Below are 26,443 nucleotides of genomic sequence, written 5' to 3' on the forward strand. Positions count from 1 at the left end.
TAATGGTCGATTTTTATCTATCAGAGTGCTACTGTGCACACCTTCTTTTTTTATTTTGTAGAACGTATTCATTCTTGAACACTGCTGAGCGTGCAACCCGGCTGCGTGATCCTCCCTGGTTCACGCTTATGTTAACAACTTGAAAAATAAGACCGTGATGACGTTCCTTAAGTGGATGCACAGCATTATCTTTCATTTGATGTTGATTTTCCAATTTCAAGAAATTAATCCATGTACTCCAAGTTATTATAATTCCTTCTTTTATTTCCGATTGGTGAATCGCATGTGAGACAATGTGTCTTAGACAACTTCTCATGCCTCAGATATGCTAAACCAAGCCTTTTTCTGGTCACTGTATCTATGCCATATGTTCTTTATATAATCGGGCATACAACTAAGCTTCTGCCAGCTTTGACTGGAGAAGGGCTCTCTTAATTAGTTGTAGTAAGCACAAGTACTGTACTTCCTGTCGGTTGCAAAATCTCTTAGGTAGCTGTTTGTTGCAACACATTGCACTACAATAACCTTTTATAGGGCTTTTCACTAACTAGCTCCTGAGGGAAAACTTGGCAGTTGCTTTGAACTGTCCTGCACTCAACAGTGCAAATGTTGTACAGTTCACTGAACAGTTAAATTTCTGTATAGAAATTGTACACATGAAGGTTATACCCTTCAATAAATATCACTTCCTCATTAGAACATAGAATTAAGAGCTTTTTGATTGCCATTCCTCATGCTGCTTTCTAAAAAGTACAAGGAAATCACTTGCCTGCCCTACCTTAAAGTGTCATTGCCTAATTCTGGACCCCTCCCTTCGTGGTACAAATGCATACCTGGACTCCAGTGTGCCACTTTTTCCACACGGCCTTATGTCTGTGATTTTATGAGTGTCTCTTTTGCCAGGGATGGAAATAAGGTATGGGGGAAGAGGGGTGGAGGGCTAATAACAGGTCATGGTGCTTTGGGGTGTTAAAAGGTTCCCTTTTTTCCTATGTGTGTTGCTTCCTCGTTGACAAGTCTGGTGCAGGTGATGGTATGTGTAGAGATGAAACAAATAAAAAGAGATAAGCTTATAAAGGGAGTTTACTCTTGTTATTAAGTGAAATGGGATCTTACATAGACTTCTCGCTAATTCTTTATTTTTTATTTTAATTGCTTTTAATCATAAATGTAATCAATTATCAATATACACAGCAGACATTTCAACAGATGATACACGATTCGTCAACTGCATACTCTAAACAGCACATCCTTAATACCCATATCCACATATAATTCATAATCAGTCAGACAAAGAATTATTAGCAGCAAAAATAGAAATAATAGCAGAAAATGTCTTTCATATTATTAGTTTATAATTCACAATCCGCAGTGGGGAAAAAAAAAAAAAATGTTCCAACATTCTCATTAGGACTAACTCTGACAATGGATTAAAATTCATGATCATAATACCCCAAAGTTAAAAACGTGTTATTAAACCAGACCAGCAACAGTTTATATAAATGTTAATAAAGTACAAGATCGTAACAGCACAGATGTCATTATGTAAAGGCAGCAATTCTACCACCCTTTTAGGTATCAACAAATCTTTAAAGTGCAAATATATTGTAGCTAAATATGTTTGATGCCAAAATAAAAAAATCCCGTATATCCAGTGATTGTCAGGGTTTGGACACACCAGCAGATAAAAACCTAGGACCGCTCCAAAGCCATCAGCTCCATCACCTCCACCCTTCTGTGCTGCCATGCTGCCCCTCCATCCAGGTAGTTACCGGGGCCCATATCCTGGACCCCCATCGCTGTTTTTTCAACTCTTTACATTTATACAGATGAATTTCCCTATGGTAGATTGCTAAAAGCCTTGACCTCCACATTGAAAAAGTTGGGCGGGGGGGAAGTAAAGGCTTAATTATTGTGACTCAATACCTAGGCAGACAACTGCCATAGCCACAAATTATCGATCATGCCTAAAATTATCAACGCTGGGGTAATTCAGACCTGCCCACCAGTAATTAACCCCATAAACCTCCCAATCTCCTGCAGAAATATACTTAGTTTGAATAATTTCAGTGAGCTCCAAATCACACCTATTGCATTTGCCTCCAAACATACTATCCCACTTTGCTTTCTTTACTGAAGTGTGATATAAATTAAAAATCGTCTTGCAATGCAGTTCGGGTTGGACTGTTCCCATGAGGCACAGGAACAAGACTGATTTGCATATAGCTGTGTCTGAACTGGGGTGGCGAAGTGAGCTAAAGTAGGATGATGGATTCAGCACAGATCTGTGACTGGGGGTGAGTGTATGAAAAGTTTCAGCGCTCCGTCCATCATCTCCTTGTGTTTGCTTTGTTTGCCCTTAGTTGGCAGGGTATGCCCAGACATGGGTACCTTGCTCACTTTGCCACTGGATTCAAGCTAGCCTGGCTGATGAGGGCTGTTAGCCCGAAACCGGTCCCAGGATGCTTGCTTCCGGTCCATGGAAGACTTGGCTTGGCAGTTCGGGCTGGACTGTTCCCATGAGGCACAGGGTCAAGACTGATTTGCATGTAGCTGTGTCTGAACTGGGGTGGCGAAGTGAGCTAAAGAACGATGATGGATTCAACCCAGATCTGTGACTGGGGGTGAGTGTCTGAAAAGTTTCAGAACTCCGTCCATCATCTCCTTGTGTTTGCCTAAAGCCTTATCTTAGCCATTACTAGACACATCTTGCTTTTCAGTTGATCTTGTCTGCTGTGATATTCTTCTGAATTATTTCTCTTTTTCTCTATAAACCACCAAAGCCAGGGGGCGTGGCCAAGATGGAGGCGGAGCAGCAGCGTTTCTTTGGAGCTCCACTCGCCGTGGCTGGCATAATAGCATCCATTAGCAATCCTGGTCCTCAAAAACCGGCGCAAGCAACTCATCTAAGGCGTAACAGTACCTGTGCACTGAGGAGCTCACTGGGTCCCTCGTGAGATGGCAGAAATGCTCCGGAGATACCCCGGACTTCTAGGCTGTGGGCCACGGTCGGAGTGCCTGTTGCGGCCTAGTCGGCAGCTGAGCGGGGGCTCTGAGCTGCCCGCTCTGAGACCGTGGTGGAGGCGCCTTCGGGAGAGAACCGGAGCAGCTAGCGGCAGTGGGGAAGGCTCTGGGTATAGCAGACCTGCACCGGAGATCCTGTACTCCGAACAAGACCAGGTGAGGCAGGCTGGGTGGGCCGCACCCGCCGGAGCCGCGCACTAGATCCCTCGATAGAGAAGTTGAGCGAGGAACAGAGTGCCCGGCGGCTGGCGCACTGTAGCGGAGCTGGGCAACCAGCGTGAAAAGGAGCCTCTCTGCCTGGGGGCTTACCGTTTTACCTGTGCAAAGACCAAGATGCTCCGGAGACTCACTGGTCCACCGGGCCGCAGGCGCCAGTCAGAGAGCAGGGCGCGGCCCCGGGGGCGGTTATCCCTGCGGAGACCCCACGGAACCGGAGCCGTCAGAAAATGCTTCGAGGATAGCCTAAATCCCACTCCTGCTGAGGTGAGGAGTGTGGCAACTCTGTTCCCTTTGGGCATCCGGTGGGAGCAGGAGCGCTGATCGGTGGAGGCGCAGAAGGGGAGCTGCACTGGGGGAACAAGGCCAAGATCCGCCCTGAGCTGGTACGTGCTGTGAAAGTGGGCACCAGAGGCAGAGACCGAGGGGAAGGCGTTCTGCCCGAGGACAGAGGCTAGGCCCTCGCCCGACACGAACACTGCAGCACCTGTCTACACAGTGGGAGAGAAAACTAGCATTGACCTATTGTAGGCCGGGCCCTCGAATCGGCTGCGGTATTGCTGGGGCGGGGAGCACATCTTTAGCAGAGGAAGAACGAGACAGCCTGGCAGACCTAGGAGAGCACATAAAAGGTTGGGGACATCCCAGGCCCTGAGAACCTGCTACGCAGCGTGTTTGGGCTGAGCCTTTGATCAGCACACTCCGGTGAACAAAAGACGGGGGCGGCCTGCTTGCTGAAGATCACAAGACGTAGAGCACTGGCACCCCGTCGCCGGACCCAGAGCCCGCCAGCCCTGTCCTGCAGTGGCTGCTCTAGGCAGAAGCGGGCCCCCAGGTAATAAGGAGCTTTAAGGGAACGAAAGGGAACCTGGACCCGGATCAGCGAAGAGTCGCTGTAGCGGAATGAGAGCAGAGAGATCGTGGACAGCCTACAGACATGGTTATCAGGCCTATCTTGGTGCTGGCCTCACCTGGGGGGACCTCCTGCAAATTGTGAGGGGCCCAATTGCTGGAGTTTGTACCCCCTGCATCTTCTAGTCACCCGGCGCCACCCAGCAGGAGGAGGGGCATGGAAGAGTTTCTGCTCAGTGAGAAGGTCAAGCCTGCCATGTCCGCAAAACCCTCCGTATGGGAGAGCCGAGGGGGGCGCACCAGAGACAGATATTGTGCTTAGCGGAGAAGTAGGCCCCCCGAGGATGACGGCCCACCGGGGGGGGGGGGGGGGGGGGGGGGAACCTAACGCTGGATACTCTTTTCCGAAGGAGTCACCGGCAGCCATCCTTAGCCTGGTCCTACTTGAAGCCTTCTTTTATCAGATAAGTCCTTTACTGTGTATGCTCATTGAGCTACATATTTGGAACGCTATCACATATCCAGCGCTTGTTCCAGTTTCTTCGTTGAATTTTTTCTATTGCAAGAGGCTTTCCTAAATATAATTTTACTGATTTTAGGATTTAGTGGGACCAGGCCGCTTTTCCAATATACCTATACGAAGCTTGTTTGACAACCAGACATGAGACTGTTGATTTTAAAATTAATAAGACATCGTTGCACATCCGGTGCATTGCATTTTAATCAGCCATTTATTAGAATTAAAGACATCCACCAACTATGGAGTTGCAGATTTTAATCACTAGGAACTCATCACATTGAAACAGGATCTATAATTGTGTGGCTTTCCTGAAGAAGGCGTTGTATACGCCGAAACGCGCATCTAGTTAATAATGATTTTGCCACTTTTTAACCTTTTTATTTATACATATTGATTAAATGTAATGTGTTAAATATTGTGTTTCATATTTTTAAAATGTTTTGTACAAATATCATTGTGAGGGTCCAATTGCTGGAGTTTGTACCCCCCAGCATCTTCTAGTCACCCAGCGCCACCCAGCAGGAGGAGGGGCATGGAAGAGTTTCAAACCTGCCATGTCCGCAAACCCCTCAGTATGAGAGAGCCGAGGGGGGCGCTCCAGAGGCAGATATTGTGCTTAACGGAGAAGCAGGGCCCCCGAGGATGACGGCCCACCGAGTGGTGGGAGGGGGGAGGTGGGGGGAGGGTAGAGACCCAACGCTCGGGGATCTCCTACAGAAGCCAAGCACCAAAAAGGTGGAGCAGCAGGGGCCTCAAGGACTGGAGAAGGACATGGATCCCACGGGAGGTCATGTGAATGAGCCCATCACCCGGGGCTTCCTCGAGCAGCTCTTCAAGACCCTCAGAAAAGACTTCGCGGGCTTGCTACAGGAGGTCGCTTCAGACATTAAGCAAGTCCGAGCCGAGATGCAGGATCTTGGGTATTGAGTGGATACTCTGGAACGGAATGGAGACCGACGTGAGGACGAGCAAACCCGGGAGCTGTGGGAGCTTAAAGATCGCAATGAGGAGCTGTTTCTTCGGCTCGAGGACCTGGAAAACCGCTCCCGGAGATCCTACATTTGTATTCAGGGTGTTCCTCTCCACGCAGATGGTGGTAAGCTCGAGGACTGGGTGACCAGTTTCTTTAAATATGTGGCACCACAACTGGGCGATAAGGAAATTGTGTTGGATCGCACGCATCGTGCTGGGCGCCCAGCCAGAGATCCGGGACAACAGGATATCCTCACTTGCCTCCACTCATTCCAACAGAAGGAAATCATTATGCAGCCACCAAAGATAAAGCGACCATATCCTATGAGGGCTTCCAGATCGGAATCTATCACGACCTGTCTACACTCACTCTCCAAAGACGCAAAGCCCTGAAACTGGCCACTACCTTCCTCTGTGACAAAGGAATTCGATATTGGTGGACACCCCTTACGACTGTCCTTCTTTTGGTATAAAGAGACACACTCCGTGCGCGCCCTCAACGTGGCACAGGAAGCACTGGGCCTGGAGATGGCGGATGATGATAATCCGGGAGCTGCGGAGGGGGACTCCGATATGACTGGCACACTGAGATCAGGAGGACGGAAAAGGATCAGGTGAGGGAAACACTCTAAGCCCACTGCCACTGAAAGCCAGAAAGAGCGTGAGGCGTTTCTACGGCAGCTCCAGAAGATGGGTCCGGTGATGCCCCAGTTGCCGAAGAGCAGACTCTACAGCCACACTCTTCTCCAGTCATAGATCGTATGAGACCGGTCCAGTGACTATGAAAACCGGACCCGACGAGCCAGGCTCAATCCAGATGGTGAGATGTTAGACCATTGGACACATGGACCAGAGCACGAGCGTGCGAACGAGGCTGACTGTACGGCATTCTTTTGGTTCCTGTTTACTCTTTCTGCTTTTCCCTCTTTCCGATCTATACTTTATTACCTTACCGGTCACGGGGTACATTCTCGATGTCGATGCTGGGTGTGTGGAGGCGGGGCCTGAACTGGGGCGGGACCCCTGGGGCGATTGAGATAGGCGGAGGGTAGATCGCGGAAACTGGTGCAGTTACAGGCGCCTTTTGGGCCAGGCAATGGCTTGCAATTCTCCTTTCGCCTTTGTCGGCAATTAAGGTTAGCCTCTTGATCCTCAATGTCAGAGGCCTCAACTCCCCGGTGAGGAGATGAGCGCTGCAGACACTTCTGAGGGAAACGGATAATGATATCTACCTGCTTCAGGAGACCCACCTGCTGTGGGCAGATTGGAAGCGTCTCCGCTCCAGGTGGTTTAACAGAAAATACTTCTCCTCCTCTGGGGACAAGAAGGCCGGGGTGGCGATCCTACTGGCTACACATTTTAGGGGCAAGGTAGTGGGCACACAGGTAGAGTTGCCGGGCAGGACACAAGCTGTAAGAGTAACCATAGGCACCCACACATAGACCATTGCATCTATATATAGCCCAAATGAGCGACAGGAGTGGTTCCTCAGTGATACCTTGAATGCTATCCTGGACTCTCCAGATGAAGATCTAGTCCTAGGGGGGAATTTCAATAGAACACATGGCGTGCAGTGGGACCGATCCTTACTAAGACAGGGACACACTGGGGCGCTCACCAACTCCATGCAGCAGAGATTGAACGAGCTATGATTGATGGGTGTGTGTTGCGGAAGTAAAACCCGACAGCTAGGGAATACACGTGCTTTTCAGCGGCACACCAAACATATACCTGAATCGACTGTTTTTTGACATCCCCAAGGGTAATGAGGGCTACCACTGATGCTTCGATAGGGACTGCAGCCCTGTCGGATCATTCCCCAATCAGACTGGAGCTGAGCATCCGGGGGGATCATGGGGGCCGTTAGCAGTGGAGACTTCATCATAAATTGCGCGGGTATGAAACTATCATCAAGGGCCTACGAGACCCGATCAAGACTTATCCTCACTGGCCATTCTCTGAAAGTCGCTAAAAGCTGTTGACCGAGGGTGATACATAGCCATAGCAGCAGGAGTCAACAGAGACCGAAAAGAGAAAAGAGAACACCTGGAATCCCAAGTTAAGCAATCGGAAGGGGTTCATCGCAGGACCGGGACTGTCCAGGTCAGGAGACCTCTTTATGCCGCTAGAAAGCAGCTGAAAGCTCTAGACTACGACCGAGCGCAGTATTGGCTCCTATAGACCAAACAGCGGTACTATGCGGGTGGTAATAAAGCCACAAAACTACTGGCGACCCTGCTACGGGCACAGATGACCGCTCGCAGAATTGGGCAAATCATCATCGGATCTAAGTTCCGATGATATCACGGCAAGATTCGAGTCCTTTTATACCGAACTCTACAGTACAGACGACTTAGATCCCGAGGCAGCCAAAGACGGACATTCCGGTGACGCCCCTCCCACAATCAGAGGCCACCAACCTGGATGCGGACATTCGCGTAGATGAAGTCCTGAAGGCCATAACAGGCCTCACTTCAGGGAAGGCACCGGGGAAAGATGGGTTCCTGACCGATTTCTATAAATCCTTTGCCCAAGATCTGGCCCCGATACTGGCCCGATTAATTTAACTCCTTTAGTGACACAGGCAGAGTGACTCCGACTATGACCATGGCCGAAGTTGACGTCCTCCCGAAACTGGTTAAAGACCCCATGGGCTGTGCCTCCTATCGTCCCATTTCATTGCTAAATGTTGACCTTAAGATTTTCACGAGCATCCTGGCGGCAAGACTGGTGCCCCACATGCAGGGGTTGATTGACCCCGACCAATCGGGGTTTATCCTGGAGCGCATCTGCAGCGATTGGACCCGACGTATGTGCCATCTATTGGACAAGACCGAACGTACTCAGACGCCCACGGTCCTTCTCTTGATTTATGCCGAAAAAGCATTTGTCCGGGTGCATTGGCCGTACTTGCAACAGACACTACGCAAATTTGGGGTGGGAGAACGCTTTCTGAAGTGAGTAGACTGCATCTATGCGGATCCGCAGGCACGGATCAGGGTGAATGGGGCCACATCCGGACCATTCCAAATTCGGAGAGGCACGTGACAGAAGTGCCCACTGTCACTCCTGCTCTTCGCGTTTATATATATATGGAGCCCTTTGCGGAGAGGATCCGCCAGCATCCGGGGATAACCGGGATTAAAATGGGAGATGGGAGTGCATAAGATCTCATTCCTAGCAGACGATGAGGTCTTATTTTATTTATTTATTTATTTACACAGCCAGAGATCCCGCTGGCCTCCCTGATGGAGGAACTGGAGTTATTCAGTCCAGCATCCGGTTTTAAAGTGAATCTCCATAAAACACAGGCTTTGAGCCTAACCCTTCCTCAGGCGGAACAACAAGCTTGATCGTCACAGTTCCCATTCAGATGGGCTACGGAGGACGTCCAGTACTTGGGCTTGTAGATGCTCCCCACCAAGGCCAAAACAGCGCAAGTGAATTACTCCAGCCTTCTAGCCGGGATTAGGCGTGAGCTCACGAGCTGGAAGAGGCACACCCTGTCCTGGCTAGGTAGATTAGCCGCCGTCAAAAATGACTGCGCTCCCACGGATACTGTATGTGATGCAAACACTACCGCTGAGTCCCCCTCCCAACATGCTGGCACAAATGCGACATCTCATTTATACCTTTTGTCGGGGGTTGGGGGGGGGGGGGGGGGGGTAAGAAACCGAGAATAACCCGACACCTGGCGTACCTTAAACAGGAGGGCGGGGGATTGAGGGTCCCATGTTTAGGACAGAATTTCTAGGCGGCACAACTTGGATACATGCTCGAATGGTATAAACTGGAATCAGAGAAGCATTGGTGCTTCATAGACCGCTCGATAGCATACAAATCTGGAAGGTCCTGTGGCTCCCCCGAAAGCATTGTCCCTGCGGAGTATGTGTCGCTGGTTTTGAGGGCTACCGTGGCGGTGTGGGACAGAGTGCAGGTGCCATGCGGCTTATCGACTCCGATGTCTCCCTTGACCCCGTTTATAGGCAATTCTGACTTTCTGCCGGCTCGCAAGGGAAATAGCTTTCTCCATTGGCAAGAGGCCAACTGTAAGCGCATTGGGGGATTTGTTTGATGAGCATGGGGTTATGGATTTCACTAGCCTCACCGAAGGCTTAGGGGTCCCTCGAAAGGCATACTGACAGTATCTGGCTCTTTGTCATTGGGTTACCCAGCCACAGGTGTGCCCCCATGCTAGCCGCACACTAACAATATTTGAGAAATGGTACATCACTAGAATGACAGACAAACGGCTGTTGTCGGAAACTTACACCTTTTTAAACACTCCCAGACAAAAAGGTAAATCCACCGTGCAGCATTGGCGGGAATCGGAATTGGAATAGAAGTTCTCACCCAAGGAATGGAGTGATATTGTACACAGGGCCAGAGCATCTGCATGCAGTACAGCGGGCAAAGATGTTTTTGAAGATTGCACATTATTGGTATTATACGCCGGCATGGCTATTTAATGGAAACCGGGGGTGGGGGGGTCAGGTCAGGACAATGTTGGCGTATTTGTGGTCAGCTGGGCATGCTCACCCATATTCTCTGGTCCTGTCCAAAAATACAGGAATTCTGGGAGGTAATCCTTTGAGACATAGACACAATCTATCACACGGATTTACCAAAACTCCCCACATTTATACTTCTAGGATTGCCTAATGCCTTGATGTACCCCCTCAAAACTGGGCGAGGCAGAGCGATAGCACTAGCACTAGCACTAGGTGCGGCCAAGCAGCTATTACTGGCTAGATGGGGCACGGTGTAGGTACCGTCCCACTTGGACTGGCTATATAAGCTATAGGAACTACTAGGTATGGAAAAGATTACAGCAGGCCTCACACCCTCCCTCCCTAAGTTTGACAAAACCTCGGGGTCCACCATAGAATTTCTGTCAAACGAATTCAAGGAACTCACCTGCCCAAAGTATCTCGGAGTGCTCCGCCTCTCTAGTTCCCCTTACCCACAAGAGTAGACATCACCCAGTACCCCCCCCCCCCCACCAGTTTATATATAGGACGCACGCCTGGCCCGCCTCACACACTTTCTTCTTTCTATTCTCTTATCTTCAGTTAAATGAACGATCCCCCACTGGCCGGTGGATGTAGGTGGCAGCCATTGTATTGCTTGACCTTGTCAATCTAATAAAAAGGTTTAAACCATAAACCACCAAATCCCCTCCCCACCATTTCCCTCACCTTCACCCTAATTCTCCCTGCCGCTTTTGCAAATCTTCAACCAATGATCAGTTTGCTCCCCAACACAGATCTGTGCAAGACGCCACCTGCTCGGTGCCCATAAGCAAAAACCATAACAACCCCCCCCCCCCCCCACAGCAAATATACATATGAGCAACGCTCCCCGCACCCCGCCCCCACGTCCTACAAGCATACTGAAAATCATACAAAAGAGTATCTGAGGACAGCCTGAAACACCATCAAAACCTGTCAAGACAGTGTTTCCGACATCTTATCTTTGGGCTTGAATAACTTCGCCTGAGCTTAGGTCTTGCAGAAACTACTTCACCTTGGTTTCAGATATAAAAAAAACTAATTTATCTTGCCAGACCCTTAGCTTGAAAAAGTTGTCGCCACCGATGTTCCATAGTAAAATGACAAAAGTCCCGCCTAACAAAAAATGTAGATCCTCTGCAGTCCACTTTTGATCTGGGCATGCCAGGTCCAACACTGCCTGTTGTAGCAACAAATTGCCAAGATAATCTGCATAGTCTGGGAGCTCTGCCTGAAAGGGCACCTATGGGCCCCAATGTACCTTTTGGCCCCAATCCCAATTAGATATATCCTGGAAGGCTCCCCTGAAGAGGACCTCCTCTCCATCCAATCCTTCACGGAAGCGCCTAGAACTCTAAGGTTATTTCATCTGACTCTGTTCTGACAGTCTTCCAATTTCCACTGGGTATGGACCATTTGAGCCTCCATGGTTTGTCGCTTTTTTGTGCATCAGTGCCTTACTCCCCAGCGTCCCAATCCTGTTCTCTCCTTCCCCGATTCTCTCTGAAAATTCAGTACAGGTCTTGGCAACCTTTCAGATGTCACCTTGCAGCTTATGACAGGCAGACTGAGTTCTGCAACTTTCCGTGCGCGTTGTGCCTTTATGCTGTGATAGATTGACTCAAATTATATCACTCAGAAGCTCCCTGTGCGAACTCCCCTCTCTAAGGCATCCCCCTCTAGGCAAGGCAGAATAGAACAGTCCCAGAGAAGTCCTTTTGCCACCGCTTTAGACCTCTCTATCTGCAATGCCTTTTTCTTCCTGACTGTGCCAGTATCATCAATACCTGCCTCAAGATGTGAGACCGCCCGTCTCTCACTCTGATTTCTCATGTCGCTCCGCAAGTTTACCCTGGAGTGCCCACCAGTTAACCTCTGGCTCTCCTCTACCGATCAGCCAGAATGATCTGAGAGTTAGAAAAAATTATCCCTGGGTCGCCATTTATGCACACTTTAGCCAGGACGTCGGAGAATAATTGCTGAGGCGTGAGGTGTCATCAGTTAATTTGCCATCTACAACTGGCCTTAAGGTATACCCCTCTCCCCCTTTAAGGTGCCATACACATTCCCCCTGTAACAGAAATTGCGACAGTCATACCTTCTTTAGTCGTTGACTCTATTAGTACCTCCAGGCGCGGAATTAGTGAAGCCTGTCTTTCTAGGGAGTAGTGCGACTCTGTGCCACCTTCCGATGAATTTTGACCAGTCTCTTTGAGCTCCAAGCTGGGGAGAAGTGAGGTAGAGATGCAGAACACGCAGGTAGACCAGAAGCAGGAGCAGGAGCCGGACTATCTGACCACTAGTCTGTATTTGAGCCTGTGCTTAAATTCAAGGGTTGCATGCGTTTAAAAAAAGAAAAATCCACCATCGGGTCTGCAGATCCTGCTTTAACTGCCGATTTAACCGACCAGCAGCCCCTTGTATCTGGGCCACATCTCTCCGTCCGCTTCTTCGCTAAAGATTGATTCGAGCGTTGCTGGCCTGATTCCTATTTTGTTGCCATTCCGCCACCACCAGGGTGTTTGTTTTTTTGTTGTTTTTTTTTTAACCTCTCCCCGCCTTCAGAGGCATCACCAGCCCCTACTACGTCTGGCTCATATTAGCTGCGGCAGCCCAGTGAGCAGCTCGATATACCAGCCACCTCCGAACATGATGCAGCTCGGATAATCCTTTCATTGTTGACGGGCACACGGCTAGCGAGACGCTAGCGAAGCCAGTCCCCGCTCTCCTAACCCGGTAAGACTGCTGAGGAGCGAATAACTAAATGGTAGGCTCAGTAGGGAGGTGGGTCTAAAACATCGGTCTTCACACACCTGCCATCTTGCTTATTTGCTCCGACTTATCTCTAATTTTTAATGAGAAAATGCAACTGTTAGGATTTATCCTGAAATCCTTTCCAGGGTGCATTCTAAGGTTGTATGCATAATCAGTGGAACTCGTGCGCAGCATATAAATCTTAATGTAGTAACACACTCTTTTACTAGGTATATACTGCCTGAACAGCCGCTACCCTATGTAGAAGATTGAAGACTCGTTCACCATTATTATACCCTGGAATACAAACCTCCGCAACGTTTGCTGAGAAATGGTCCTTCAAAGCTTGGATCTTGAACAGCCTCCAATAGTTTGGTAGCTGGGTCGGGTGGCTTAGTGGACTAATGCGTCCACTGTAGGGGCCTGTGTTCGACCTCATGGTCACAGGTTCAAATCCTGGCTGGTCCACTCAGCCTTTTATCCTTCATATGTCGATATAATGAGTACCATTGAATTGGATAGCAATAAACACCTGTTATTCAGCGCCAAGATACCCTTGGGTGAACATGCGCTTTGCAAATGCACATTATGTATGTCTCATAGCAGTGCTGCTAAATAATCACCGTGATTGAGCACATGCTGCAGAATCAAAAAGCGATGTCTGCTCTTGATAGATGTGAAGGTGGGTGTTGCCAAAATTGTCATAGACTCGTAAGAAGGAAGGCTTGCATGATACCCCTATGAACAGCTAAAGGCCTCAAATGTTTTTAGGTCCCTAAGTGAGGTGGGAGTCTACAAGTGTGCTCTGGACGGAGATGCCAGAGAGCCTTCAAACTCCCACAAAGCATTTCTACATGCAGTTGAGTTTGCTGCACAATTACCTCAAAGAACTTGTTATCCACAAGAAGGTGCATGACAGTGGGCATTTACAGTATTGACTTTACATCCATAACCTCCTGATAAAGCAAGAATTATATGTTGACATACAGCAAACAACGACAGGTGGCTATGCCCTATATGAATGCACATCTATTCAAATTGTTTAGCCGGATGGTAGTAGAGTTCACGATAATGGTGTGTTGTGGTGCTCTCTAGGTATTAACCCTCTAGCCACTCTGAGGATGTACACTCTAGAGAGAACGCTCTCTAGGGAGATAACTGCTAACATCCACAGATACCGAGGCACACAAAAAATTGTGCATATAGAATAAAGGTATGGTAACCAAATAAGTAATCAAAGGTAGTCCAATTCAAGTTTTTCTTTCTTTTATTTTCCAGTCTTTTTCTTATATACTCGGTGAGCTCACTGGCAGCCGACACGTGTTTCATCCTATGGACTTTTTCAAGGCCTGAATATATGCGGAATGAAAGTGAGCCGAACAAATGAGAGGACAATAATTGCTAGCACGCACTGAACTCCATACCATGTAACTGGTAGAATATCTTATTCGCTCTTGAACTGGGTAACCATAATATTCCTAACAAGCTTTCAAATGCCAGAATCCAAAACAATGGCGTCAATACGTGCACAAAAACTCTTGTGTCCTGTTTCCTGTTCTACTTTCAAACCGCATGTATTTGACCACCTGGGTAATTTGCACGCTGCTCTCACATCCCGGGACTACGGATTGAGTTTGTGTCCGCGGTTAGGAAAAGCACAGGCTTATTAAGGCCACGCACAGGGCGTACCCCACTGCATTTGCTTGGGTCGACCCTCGTTTCTTTTTGAGGAGTGCATTTACCTCATGCAATCTTGTTTTGGGTTCCGGCATTTGAAGGCTCGTTAGGAATATAATGGTTACCCAGTTTGAGAGCGAATAAGATATTCTACCAGTTACTTGATATGGAGTTCAGTGCGTGCATTGTTGTCGTCTCATTTTTTTGGCTCTTTCATTCCCCATATGTTCAGGCCTGGAAAAAGTCCATAGGACCAAACACGTGTGGGCAGCCAGTGTGTCCCACCAAGTATATAAGGAAAAGACCGGAAAATAAAAGAACTTGAATTGTACTACCTTTTGATTACTTATTTGGTTACCATACCTTTATACTATCTGGACTATTTTTTTGTGTTCCTCGGTATCTGTGGATGTTAAAAGCAGGAATTCTAGGAGGTTGTCGAGTAAGCTCCCTTGCAGTGCTGTGCGGGCAATTGTGCTCCTTCAGACTGTGAGTACTCTCTACAAAATTCAAGAGCGAAAGGGAAAAAGCTGGAGTCAACACCAGCCAAACAAGAGTAGCAAAAGCTCAATGCAAATACACCAGAAGCAAAAGGGAAGCACAGAGCAGCTTAAGCGAAGACAAGCGAGGATTCATCGATGCAATTTGATTTTTAGACTTGTAAAGCTCGCGTATGCCAGAGGGCGTCTTGGCGCAGAAACCCAGGAAGCAGCAAGCCATGGAAACTTGAAAGAACTTCGACATAACAAGAAAACTCTCTGGCAGATACAGCAAGCCAGAAAGAACTATTAAAGACAGAGCTGGGAAGATAAGCGTGGGTAGCAAAGGCCAACGACTAAGATGGATGGAGCACTTTAAAGAACTGCTGAGCCAGCCTGTGCCGCAGTCTCCACCAGACATTCAGCCAGCTGACCAGGACTTTCCAGTCAACTGCAGCAGACCAACCAAGCAATAAATATGGCATGCCATCAAACATCTGAGAAATGGAACGGCAACAGGACCTGACCACATTTCTGCAGAGGCACTGAAGGCAAGCATTGAAACCTTAGTAGACCTGCTCTACGCCATATTTGGAAGGATCTGGGAAGAGGAAAAGGTGCCATTGGACTGGAAGGATGGATAGCTCCTCAAGATCCCCAAAAACGGTAACCTAGTAGCTGCACAAACTACAGAGGGCTAACTCTCCTATCCACCCCAGACAAAGTGTTCAACAGAGTCAGATTGCAACACTGCATTATCATTGAGCAGTCAATGGAATGGAATGGAATTCCCCCATCTTAGTCAACGTCTTCGACTATGAGAAGGCATTCAAAAGCATGGACCGCCACTAAGGTGTGGCAGATAAACTCCTAAGCATCATCAAGAATGCTTACGAAGGAATGACTTGCAAGATAGTCCATGGAGGACAATTCACAGAAGCCTTCCAAGTGAGGACTGGAGTCCGCCAGGGTTGTTTGCTCTTGCCTTTTTTCTTCCTGCTAGCCATAGACTGAATCATTGACATCCACATCAAGGAAAAGAGGTAGGATCCAGTGGACAGCTTGGATGCAGCTGGAAGATCTGAACCTTGCACACTACCTGACCCTACTCTCCCATACCCATCTGCAGATGTACGAGAAGACTCACAACGTGGCAGCCGCATCAGCACAACTTGGCCTCCACATCCAAGATCCTGAAGGCTAACATGGCCAGCACAACTGTCTTCACTCTTGCAGGCGATGCGCTGGAAGAGGTTAAGACCTTCGCCTACCCCAGGAGGGGTAGTAGGCATAAGTAAGTAAGACTGTGATTGTGAAGGTACATCATGGTTGCATGCTGTGCTTCATACCCATGGGAAATGATAGGGAGTGAGCTCCATTGCTTGGCTCTGCTTGGCATCTCTATGAACTGTGTCTTGTGCTCTCACAGACCGTGCTTGTGAAGGGACACCATGGTTACCACGATGTGCTGTATGGCCATGTTCTTCAGATTGACTTCAAGAGGAGTCCGACTCCTCATTGTATGAAATTTGGCCAATGGAAAATACACTTCCAGAATGTGAACCATCATCCCCCTTACTCGTATGCTGGCTCAGTATTTGAACTAGCCAAAAACACTCCTTCGTTATTAGACTTAAAACATCGGCAACAGTCAACTTGTGAGGAGCAGTATCTGCTTTTACATAAACACTGTGTTCTGTATATTGGGTAAGGGTACTGTTATAAATGTGAAAGTAATGGTGAGCTAAAAGAATGACTGCACTGTACTGCAGGTGATTGTGAGATAAAAAGCGAGAAGACAAAACTGCAAAAGCTAAAAACAAAACTACCAAGTGTCTGGTAAGGCAAATAACCTGAAAAAAAATCAAACGTTTACATGGAAGAATCACAGTTCCGTCCAACGTGAAACAACCTGTTTTTTAAAAACATAATAAACGCTACTCCTATTAAGATCACAAAAGCAGACAACAAAAAGGCAATAACATTTACAAACAGGATTGGTTTCAGGCCCGCTGTGCATGCTAATAACCAAGAAAAACCAGTGTAGCACAGGCACCTTAAAGATAAATGATAGTATAGCAAATCATTTAGAAATGACCGACTGACAGCCTTGGAGCAAACCTTTCCATTGGTTCCACAACAGTGTCTCCCTATCTGTGTAGAACCAGCTACAAATATCATTTGTGTGCATGAGATTGCAAGAAATTGAACACCGTTGCAAGCAGCTATAGGGTCCCAGGTTCAGGATATAATGTGACTTCTGCTCTGGAAATTGGTTCCTCAGATCTAAAGGTGCCTTGCCTTGCACTAAAGGAAATGAACAACCTTTGAATAGCTATAAGATGAGTAGAAGTGGTGAGTTTGTGTGTGGGAATTCAGCAAATCCTAGCCTGATAAAGATGTGTAACCTCCATATTGCTTGGCCTGGTGAATTTGTTTAGCTGTTGAATCCTTCTTTCTTTCTTTCTTCCAATTCCTCATCCAGAAAACTTTGAGCTCCTGTCTCGTGTGAGAAACAAACCCTATGATGTTTTTGGTTGTTGGTTAAACGAAACCCTCCTAATCTCTGGGAACCTGCACCGAATTGGCCGCATAACATCCTGCTCTGTGCTGTGGCTGAACAATGCATTTCAGGTAACGCGTGTGATAAGGTGCTCGGTTCAACAATTTCACAAAAATATAGCAACCTTTCATCTTTTTCCATCATAGGGTAGTAGTTTTTTCCAGGATTTATGCATTCATATATTTATTCGTTAGATTGTGATTTTACTCTTTCATTGTGAACTGCATTTTGACACCTTGGCATCCTATTGCCTTTAAAAAATAAAAAAAACCATTAAGGAAACTAAGCAGAGGCTAAAAGTATTATCCTAATTGTCTCAAAATATTTATTCATACTCCAGAGGGATTTTAAATTGCAGACCTCTTGTCCATGCATGCAGTGTTCTTCTGCTTCAAGTTTCATGCAGCAAAATATCCTAGTTGCTGATTCAGTCATTCACTATGTGTTTAAGACTGACGTAGAAGAAAACTTTTGTTTTTTAAAAGAAAGAGATATTCTAGTTTTACGTTCTGGGAAAAATAAGTAGCACAAACAAATGCATCCGCTTCCGCAATCCAAAATGATAATTCCATCTAATGTGCATTTTTATGTTTTGTTCATTTTTATATCCTGTGCTGCCTTTTGGCTACTGGGGAAACTCATTGAGACCACTTACAACCTGCTTGCTAAATGGCACTTATTTTAATTCGAGTCTGAACAGCTCGTGAAATTTGTTTGCACCAAGGTTAAGCAGTAAGTTGTTCCAGATACATGCTTTACAATAAGCTAGGAATCTGACACTTCACTTTCCCCTTTCCGCAATCTCTGTATTGTTATGATGCTTCTGTGAAAATGCTTTTTGTTAATGTTTAGGTAAGTAGCCTACAGTGGACATTGTATTGCGTAGTAAATGCATCTATTTAGTGCCTACTACCCATAATGAGGTGTTAAATCCCATTGCACCAGGAAGCTTGCTGCTCCGGAATCCAAGGTTAGTGGGTTAGCCAGTTGTTATTGTGATTGGTCTTGTGCTCTCAAGAAAACCATTCCATGCATTTACTGCTGTTTCTTTATGGTGGTTTAAATTACCAGGAGTAAGCTGTGATCATTGTTGAGGGTAGGGTATGTGAGTTCAGGCAGATTTGTTTGGTGAGACTAACCGGTGAGATAGTGGAGATTTGGTATTGTTAGGTTGCTATTGATGCTTTCAAAGGAAAGGTGATTTTTTTTAATTTTTAGAATGAAATGAGGGCAGTTGGCAGTAATACTATAATAAAGCTTTAGTCAAACATGCATATAACTTTAGAGTAGTCTGTGCTGAGCAAGAGGAGACATGCAGAGGGTAGAAAGTAAGTAGAGGGCCACTTGTATTAAACCGGGAGAAGAGTTTTTCCTACTGGGTTTTGGCAATATTGGGGAAGCTTTCTGAGGTAGCATGAGACCTCAAGATGTAAAACGTTTATGTAGTATGTACTTTATTAGTCACTAGAACAGGGGAACAGCTCATATGCTGGTAGGCTGTCACTATGCCAGTGCTTCAGCCAAGACAGCTAATCAGCTCAGGAGTTGAAAGTGCAAGTTAATGGTGTGACGAATATATAGGAAATGAAAACTTTCCTGGTAGACATGAAGGAAAGTTTCAATTCTATTTCGCACGTTGAGGCAAGGATTATGATCTACTTTCTTCATTTCCTTTCCAGCAGTCTTAACAAAATAAACTCAAACTATCTTTCCATGGTGCACAGGAAAAAGGTCAAAAACAGTCACCCAATCAACAGTCCAGGCTGTCATCCTCCTCTGCATCCAGGCCGTGGGAGGGGATAGGTCCGCCAAGGCATCGGGCGTGCCCAAGGTTGGGCGAGCAAGGAAAGTCTTGAGGTGCTCGCATACCCCCAAGTCAATGCCCGAATCATTTCTGCGTTTAGCAGTATGTTTAATGGAGGAATGGGTCCCAGATTAGAATGGGGTGTTTGAGCATCAATCAAACAGGGATTTGTAGAGCGCACTACTCACCCATGAGGGCCTCAAGGCGCTGGAGGGAGGGGGATTTCAGGCCGTTCCGGTCATCCGAAGAGCCAGGTCTTGAGGCTCTTCATGAAGGCTTGCAGTATGGGGCTTCATCTGATGCTAAAGGGGAGTTTGTTTCAGGTCTTAGCCCCTATGTAGGAGAAGGATCAGCCTCCAGTTCTGGCTCTGTGGATCCGGGGGATTTAGGCCAAGGCTAGGTTGGCACAGCGGAGGTTTCTGTTTGGGGTGTGGAAGGAGATTCTTTCTTTGAGGTATTGGGGTCCTGTGTTGTGGAGATCTTTGTAGGCATGTGTGTCCAACTTGAAGGTCACTTGTTTTTCGACGGGGAGTCAGTGGAGGTCTCGTAGGTGCTGTGTGATGTGGTAATTTCGTGGGATGCTGAGAACGAGTCTGGCTGCGGTGATCTGAACAGTCTGGAGTTTGTGAAGTAGAGATTTGTTGGTTCTGGCATAGAGGGCGTTCCCCCCCCCCCCCCTAGTCCATTCTGCTGGTGATGAGTGCGTGGGTGACTATCTTCCTGGATTCGGGGGGTATCCATTTGAAGGTCTTGCGGAGAATGCAGAGGGTGCTGAAGCACGTGGAGGATACAGCGTTGATCTGTTAGTTCATGGTGATGAAGGAGTCGAGTATGATGCAGAGGTTGCAGGCATAGTCCGTGGGTGTGGGAGGGTTACTGAGGGCTGGGGGGCCACCAGGTGTCGTCCCACGCGGAGAAGGATCTGAGGTTGAGGACTTCAGTTTTCTCTGAGTTGAGATTCAGGCAGCTGCTCCTCAATCGATGCGATGGCCTTCATTTCTTTCTGGAAACTGTGCCTGGTGATGTCTGGTTCCTTGGTGAGGGAGCTGGGTGTCGTCGCCGTAGGATATTATGTTGAGTCTGTGTTTTCTGACGATGGTCATGCATATGCCATCTACATAAGGCGGCGCTCGAAGGGCGCCATGGCTGCTTCCACTGCCTGGTGGATGGAGGCCTCCAGTGCCTCACAAAATTCAGCATCCAGAGGAAGAACCTGTAAGGACTCCTCCTCAGTCTTCCTCCATGACCCCACTGAGGTGTATATCTTAATAGGGAGAAGCAGGTGTACCTGCTGCACACAACTGCCAGCCCTACAGACTGGAGTATAAAACCAACTGGGAGTAACATGAAGAAGCATAAAGCTTTATATTATGGCAATTGCAACAGTTTGACTTATGGTTGCGCTGAGCATGGTGGAAAAAACTGGCTTCTGCCCTGTGCTGACTTTTTCTACTGTCGCCAGGTGTCACAGCATCTGGGCCCTGCCTTGAACAGCTGGGTAGAATGGAGATGGGGCGCTGAAAGCATGTTGTGGAGGCACGTGAGAAGCGCTGAATGGAAAGAATATACAGGACTACAGACCCGCCCACACACGGATGTCAGCTGTTTATTTTTAGTACAGATCCATATAGAATGGGCGTCTGGGCTTCCAGGTGGCTCGGGCAGGCATGGGCTCCGTGGGGGCGCTGACTTGTCCGTTACAGTGAAACTGATGACGGAGCGCCCCTCGCGGGTCAACGAGACGCGCACTGCCACCGCTAGCCAATCCTTGCCTTATCGCACTCACGCCTCCCTATACTCCAAAACGCACCACAAGTGGACTGATGAAAAGCTCTCCCGGGGCCCATGACAAAACCGGCGGCGCAACCACAACTAATACTGTAATGGCACAATTTGCAGTAAAATACAATAAATACGATGAATATCAAGAGCAGTAAAAAAATGTGTGACTTAACTGCTGGAAGCAGGAAAAGAAAGAGTAAGCTATCCAGGGGATTTCTACCTTTGTGGACAGCCTGGACTGTTGATTAGCTGATTGTTGACCTTTTTCATTTGCACCATGTGAACGATAGTTTTTGAGTTTATTTAGTTAAAGACTGCTGGAAAGAAAATAAAGAAAGTAGAGCATAATCCTTGCCTCCGGTTCTGATATAGAGCTATCAAGAGATTTGCAGTGCGCAGCACTGCCCGCGCATCGAGACCTCTAGAAAGGGCTTCAGAAAGCTACCCACATGCTTGTGCGTGTGGGTTTGCTTTCCCCGTGTATAATTGGCTTTCGCGTGTTTTTTGTTTTGTTTTTTTTAAACGGCACACGATTGGGCAAAGACGGGCACATGCCCCGCCCTTGCTCCGCCCATTCCCACCGGTGGCCAGAACGCGCAGCAGCGCGCGTGCTGGCCACTGGCAGGAATGGGCGTGGCTTTGCCCCCGCTCCTCTGTGGTGCGCCTGCCGCACTCCCTCCGCCCCCCTCCTCCTCTGTGGTGCGCGTGCACCACTAGTTGTTGAATCGCGGCACCCGCGCTTTACTTTTATCATTAAAAGTAAAGCGCGGGTGCCGCGATTATACCAAAAGTAAAGAAATAGAAAAAAAAACGTCTATTTCTTTACTTTTGGTATAATCGCGGCACCCGCCAGTAACGTATAAGCATAGATCTTGGATAGCTTTTTCTTGCACGTACTCGGCATACAAGTTGCACTTCTAACTCGTTTCACGTACAATTGGACACTCTATTTGAACTAAAGCTCCCCCTGGGTGTTAACTTCATTTTGCGGATGCACTATTTTACCGCGAGCTGCCCTGAAGTTATTAAAGCACTTAATGTTGATTTTGTATCGCTGTGCAGGCTCCCTTTAATACTATGGCAGAATTGCTTGTCATTATTTTCTGCAAGTCGCTTTCTAGCCCGCAGTGTCTCCTAGAATCCCACTTACAGAAAATAACCACAAGCAATTCCGCCGTGGTAATGATTCAAAACGGGTGTCACTTCGCCTCCACCCTCAACCCCCCCCCCCCCCCCCCCCGATTTTTTTTTTTTCTTTCACCCCCCCCCATGTTGCTTCACCTAACCCTGCCTGCCCATGGTGTGTGGGTAGCAGTTTGGAAATGGTAGGTTTAAAGATCTACTACACAGTGCTTTTACAGCGCTGGGCTGTGACTGGTCCTTAAATTGACTGTAACGTTGAGGTGGAAAGATGGCATCATCTGGATAGCTCCTCCTAGTTGCATCAGACACACCAGAATCTTTAGGAGCTGCATGATACCAAAAACAGAACCAGAGACACAACATGAAGCGCATCTCCATTCTTTAACTAAAACCAAAAAATAGAATGCACCCCTCTGTCCAACACCATGATCCACAACAAGTCAAACAACTATACAGTGACTTAATGTAGTCCAAACACCAGACTGCCGCAATCAAAAACCTCAATCAACAGCACCCCGCATCAGACAGCATTACCCTGCATCGCACTTTTAAATCGGTGCATAATCTCTTTCCTGCCGAGTGCCATAGACCAAAGCAGAGAGCCACCCACTCCCTACGGAGGAGCCCTCGAATCGCACAACCACAGCTCACTGTTTCCTCAACCAACTATATCCATCCTGCAAGAGGTGCCACAGCAGGATGGAAGACACATCTTAACAGACCGCTTTTAGTCCCCCCTCACACTTTCATTTCTGATTGATAAATGAACCAATATCACTAAAATAAGCATACAGGTCTGAAAACTCTGAAAGTGCCTTCCTAGGTCCGGGGGAGAGGGCAGAGCATCACTGTATGCATGAACACCTTCAACTCTAACGAGTTGCTGGCTCCTGAAGGATTTCTCCCATATTTTTGGGTGCTCCCTGCTCCTTTGTGCTGTGGAAGTGTACCCTGAAACCCAGGGTTCCATCACAGCTGGACAATGGCAGCAAGGCCACCAGAATGTTCACATCGTATGGGTGTTCTCTCCTGTCTGGGTTCTCACACCCCAGAATGTCGAGCCCCAACATCACCAGCAGGGACACCCATAGCGGCCCTTGCCTAATTAACACCCTTGTAAGGAAATCCTTACTGCACTTACTTTTGCTCCCAAAAGGTCTTTAAGAGATGTGTCCCATTGAAAGACTTAAATCAAAGACTGGTTTTTGAATCGGTAGAAACTCAGACTTATTGCATTAAATTGAAACATTAAGGTGTCTGTCACAACATTCATCATAATGATGCTGTAAAGTTTAAATACAACTTATATACAGTGTGTTAGACCTGGCAACATTGGCGTTGGTTTCCCCTGTATTTTTGTCTTTGCCTCCTGTGTTATTGCTGTGTGTTGGACTTCATTTTTGCTGGTCTAGATGCTTTGGGCACTTTGCCACTGCTGTTCAGTGCCAAAGTGCACATGCTCCATTTGCAAATTATTGTTATGGATTAGTGATTCCATAATTGGCATATTTGGTTTACTAGTCTATACCTAGCACTGTGTGTGCCCAGAGCCTGTAAATCAAATGCTGCTGGTGGGCTGCAGCACTGATTGTGCCACCCACATAAGCAGCCTGTAAATGTAACTCAGGCCTAACATTGCAGAGCCTGTGCGCAGTCTGGTACTGCCATGTCGACCTGGCAAGTGCACCCACTTAATTAATGTGTGTTGCACTTATTTAGTTACGTTTAGATAGGCTTCAGTTTATGTTTTTTAGTTTATGGGGGTGGTATAAGAGATCCACGTCACTGAGGGCACACAGCTGGGGAAGGTAACGTTTGGTTTAAAAATAGGGAGGAGTGCAAAGGCGGGGTTTGAGTAAGGGCGTTGGAGCTTGATGGCTATACAGGTCGTTAACAACTACACAAAGATTGCAGGTACAAACGGGGGGTGTTTGGGACTGAGTGAGACGGGCCGTATAACTAAGGGGCTAAACGATGGTGGGATCATAAGTTTGATTACGAGTGACATGAAGATCAGTTCACATATGAGGAGGTCGCACATGGGTGACGCACTACGGGGATTTATTAGACGGAAGGTGGATTTGGGGAGTACGGTAATGAATGGGAGTTAGAATTCTGTTTCATATAATAGGATGTTTAAGAGTGATCTTGCAAAGAATATGGGATGTAGCCTTTAAGATGGGCACTATTTTGGTGTTGATTAGGACGGAATAAAAATGTGGTGGGGGCGGTGTAACAAGTAGCGGTGATTTTTTTTTTTCTGTTCATCATTTGTTTCTTATAGCAATATGCATGGGTCTGATGATCATTTTTAAATTGTTTTTAGATACCCCTGAGGAAGGTTTATACTAAAACCGAAATGCATTTGGTGAATAGGCCCGGATGGGCAATTCTTGAGCAATTTAAATGCGGAAAAATGTTGGACTTCATTTCTTCGACAGGTTTAAAAATGGTTGTAATAAGAGAATAAAATTTGGATGAACTTTGGCAATACTAAGGAGTACGAGTGATTATATATCTCAAATGTGCATATAGCTGTGCAACTCTTCTGTGGCACGGGACGCGCGTGCCACAATTCAGCGAAGTGCACCCACTTGCCAGGCTCTAACCTTTTTTTTTTTGTCTTACATGTGAGTCACCCCTAAGGTAGGCAACATAAATACCCCAGGGAACAAGATGGGGGGGGGGTGGATTTGATATGCCTGAACTCAGAATGTTAAGATGCATCTTTTCGTGAGGGTGATTTTTACATTCTGTGTTTGAAAATACCACTTTTAGAAAGAAGGTATTTTCTTGCTTAGCCATCCAGTGTGCTTCTGCCTGGATGTTTGACTATCTGGCTTTAGTGTGACCGGAGCTGGGAAGGTGCAGTGGCTCCAGAAAGTCTGGACGAGACAGGGCTGGGCTTAATAGACCTGGGCTGCATTTAGAGTAGGGGGAGGAGATTTCCTTTCACCTGAATGGGCCTGGTCTGCCTTCCACAATGCTGCCTCCACCTCCTGCCAGGGAGCTGCACCAGTGAAGACAGAACTGGTTTTGGGTGGGCGCAGACACTCCCTGCCTTCAGAGAACAAATGATTTTGCTGTATAAATATACGTATTGGGGTCCAGACCCCAAAACTTCAGATCACTTTTGGACTTCAAGAAGAACCTCCTCCAGTTTCTCCAGCTCTTCCCCTTGGCAGAGTACTCCCCCTTTTGCTGTGTGCTGTCTGAGGTTGACCTGCAGTGGCTGTTTCTGCCAAGGAGAGGAACTGTGTGTGCATCCTGCTTGAGAAAGTATCTCAAAGGCCTTGAAGTGGAACTTTCCCCCTGTTCAAGAGGTCTCAGGAACAACCAAGACCTCACCATCCTTCTGGGCCCCGTCTCTGGTTCCGCAGGTTTCAGTTGCCGCAGAAGTAAAGGGTAGCCGGCTCCGTCATCAAGTCCGTTTCAGTCTCCATATCCTGAAGGCACCACAGAGCGCACCGCCTCACTTCACAACGCAACCCTGGTCTCACCGACTTAGTCAACGAGCCGCAGCTTGCACCTGGTTGTGGGCATCGCACGCCGCACCGCATCGCTACACGCTTCGCAAACATCACCGACTCCGTCGCTTCCTACCTCCAACACCAACCAGTCCCGTCGCCGCACCGTGACCTGCCAGCACCGCATCGAGCATCGCCTCACCCTGCAACGCAAGCCTTGGTCTCACCGACTCCGTCAACAAGCCTCTGCCTGCACTGAGTCGCGAGGACACCGCTCACTGCAACGCTTCCATCTCACATCGCAACCGCAACAGTTGCCCCTGACCGGCCCGTACCATAGCGTCGGCCGCAACAAGAAAGGTACTATCTCCGAGTCTGTTGCGGTTTTCGCCAAACCGGTACCCACACGGTTGGCTGGAATTGTTAGACTCTGTTTTGTTCAGTATTGCGGTAGACCCCAAAAGAGCTTCAGAGTCGGAGGAATTATTCCTGCAATTTAAAGGTTATTTTGCACCGTATTGTAAATTGGATTTTTATGTAGTTTTTGGTCTTGTTAGTTTAGATAAAGTTATGCATATTTTTCTAAACTGGTGTGGTGTCCATTTGTGGTGTTTCCACTGTGTTACTGTATGCATGCACAAATGCTTTACACACTGCCTCTGAGATAAGCCTGTCTGCT

The 26,443-nt window shown here is 47.5% G+C and overlaps 1 protein-coding gene across 4 annotated transcripts in view; it reads left to right on the forward strand.

Moving 5' to 3' along the window:
- The window catches only part of FBXW5 (F-box and WD repeat domain containing 5), a 178,494-nt gene that overhangs the window by 48,520 nt on the left and 103,531 nt on the right, over positions 1–26,443 (forward strand). For all 4 annotated transcript variants that reach the window (XM_085610905.1, XM_085610897.1, XM_085610913.1 and 1 more), the window contains one exon: positions 17,491–17,639. In XM_085610905.1, coding sequence (XP_085467031.1) covers positions 17,491–17,639 — 149 coding nt within the window. The remainder of the gene's footprint in view (positions 1–17,490; positions 17,640–26,443) is intronic.

Source organism: Triturus cristatus, chromosome 1_2 (assembly GCF_964204655.1).
Source record: "Triturus cristatus chromosome 1_2, aTriCri1.1, whole genome shotgun sequence".
Lineage (NCBI taxonomy): Eukaryota > Metazoa > Chordata > Amphibia > Caudata > Salamandridae > Triturus > Triturus cristatus.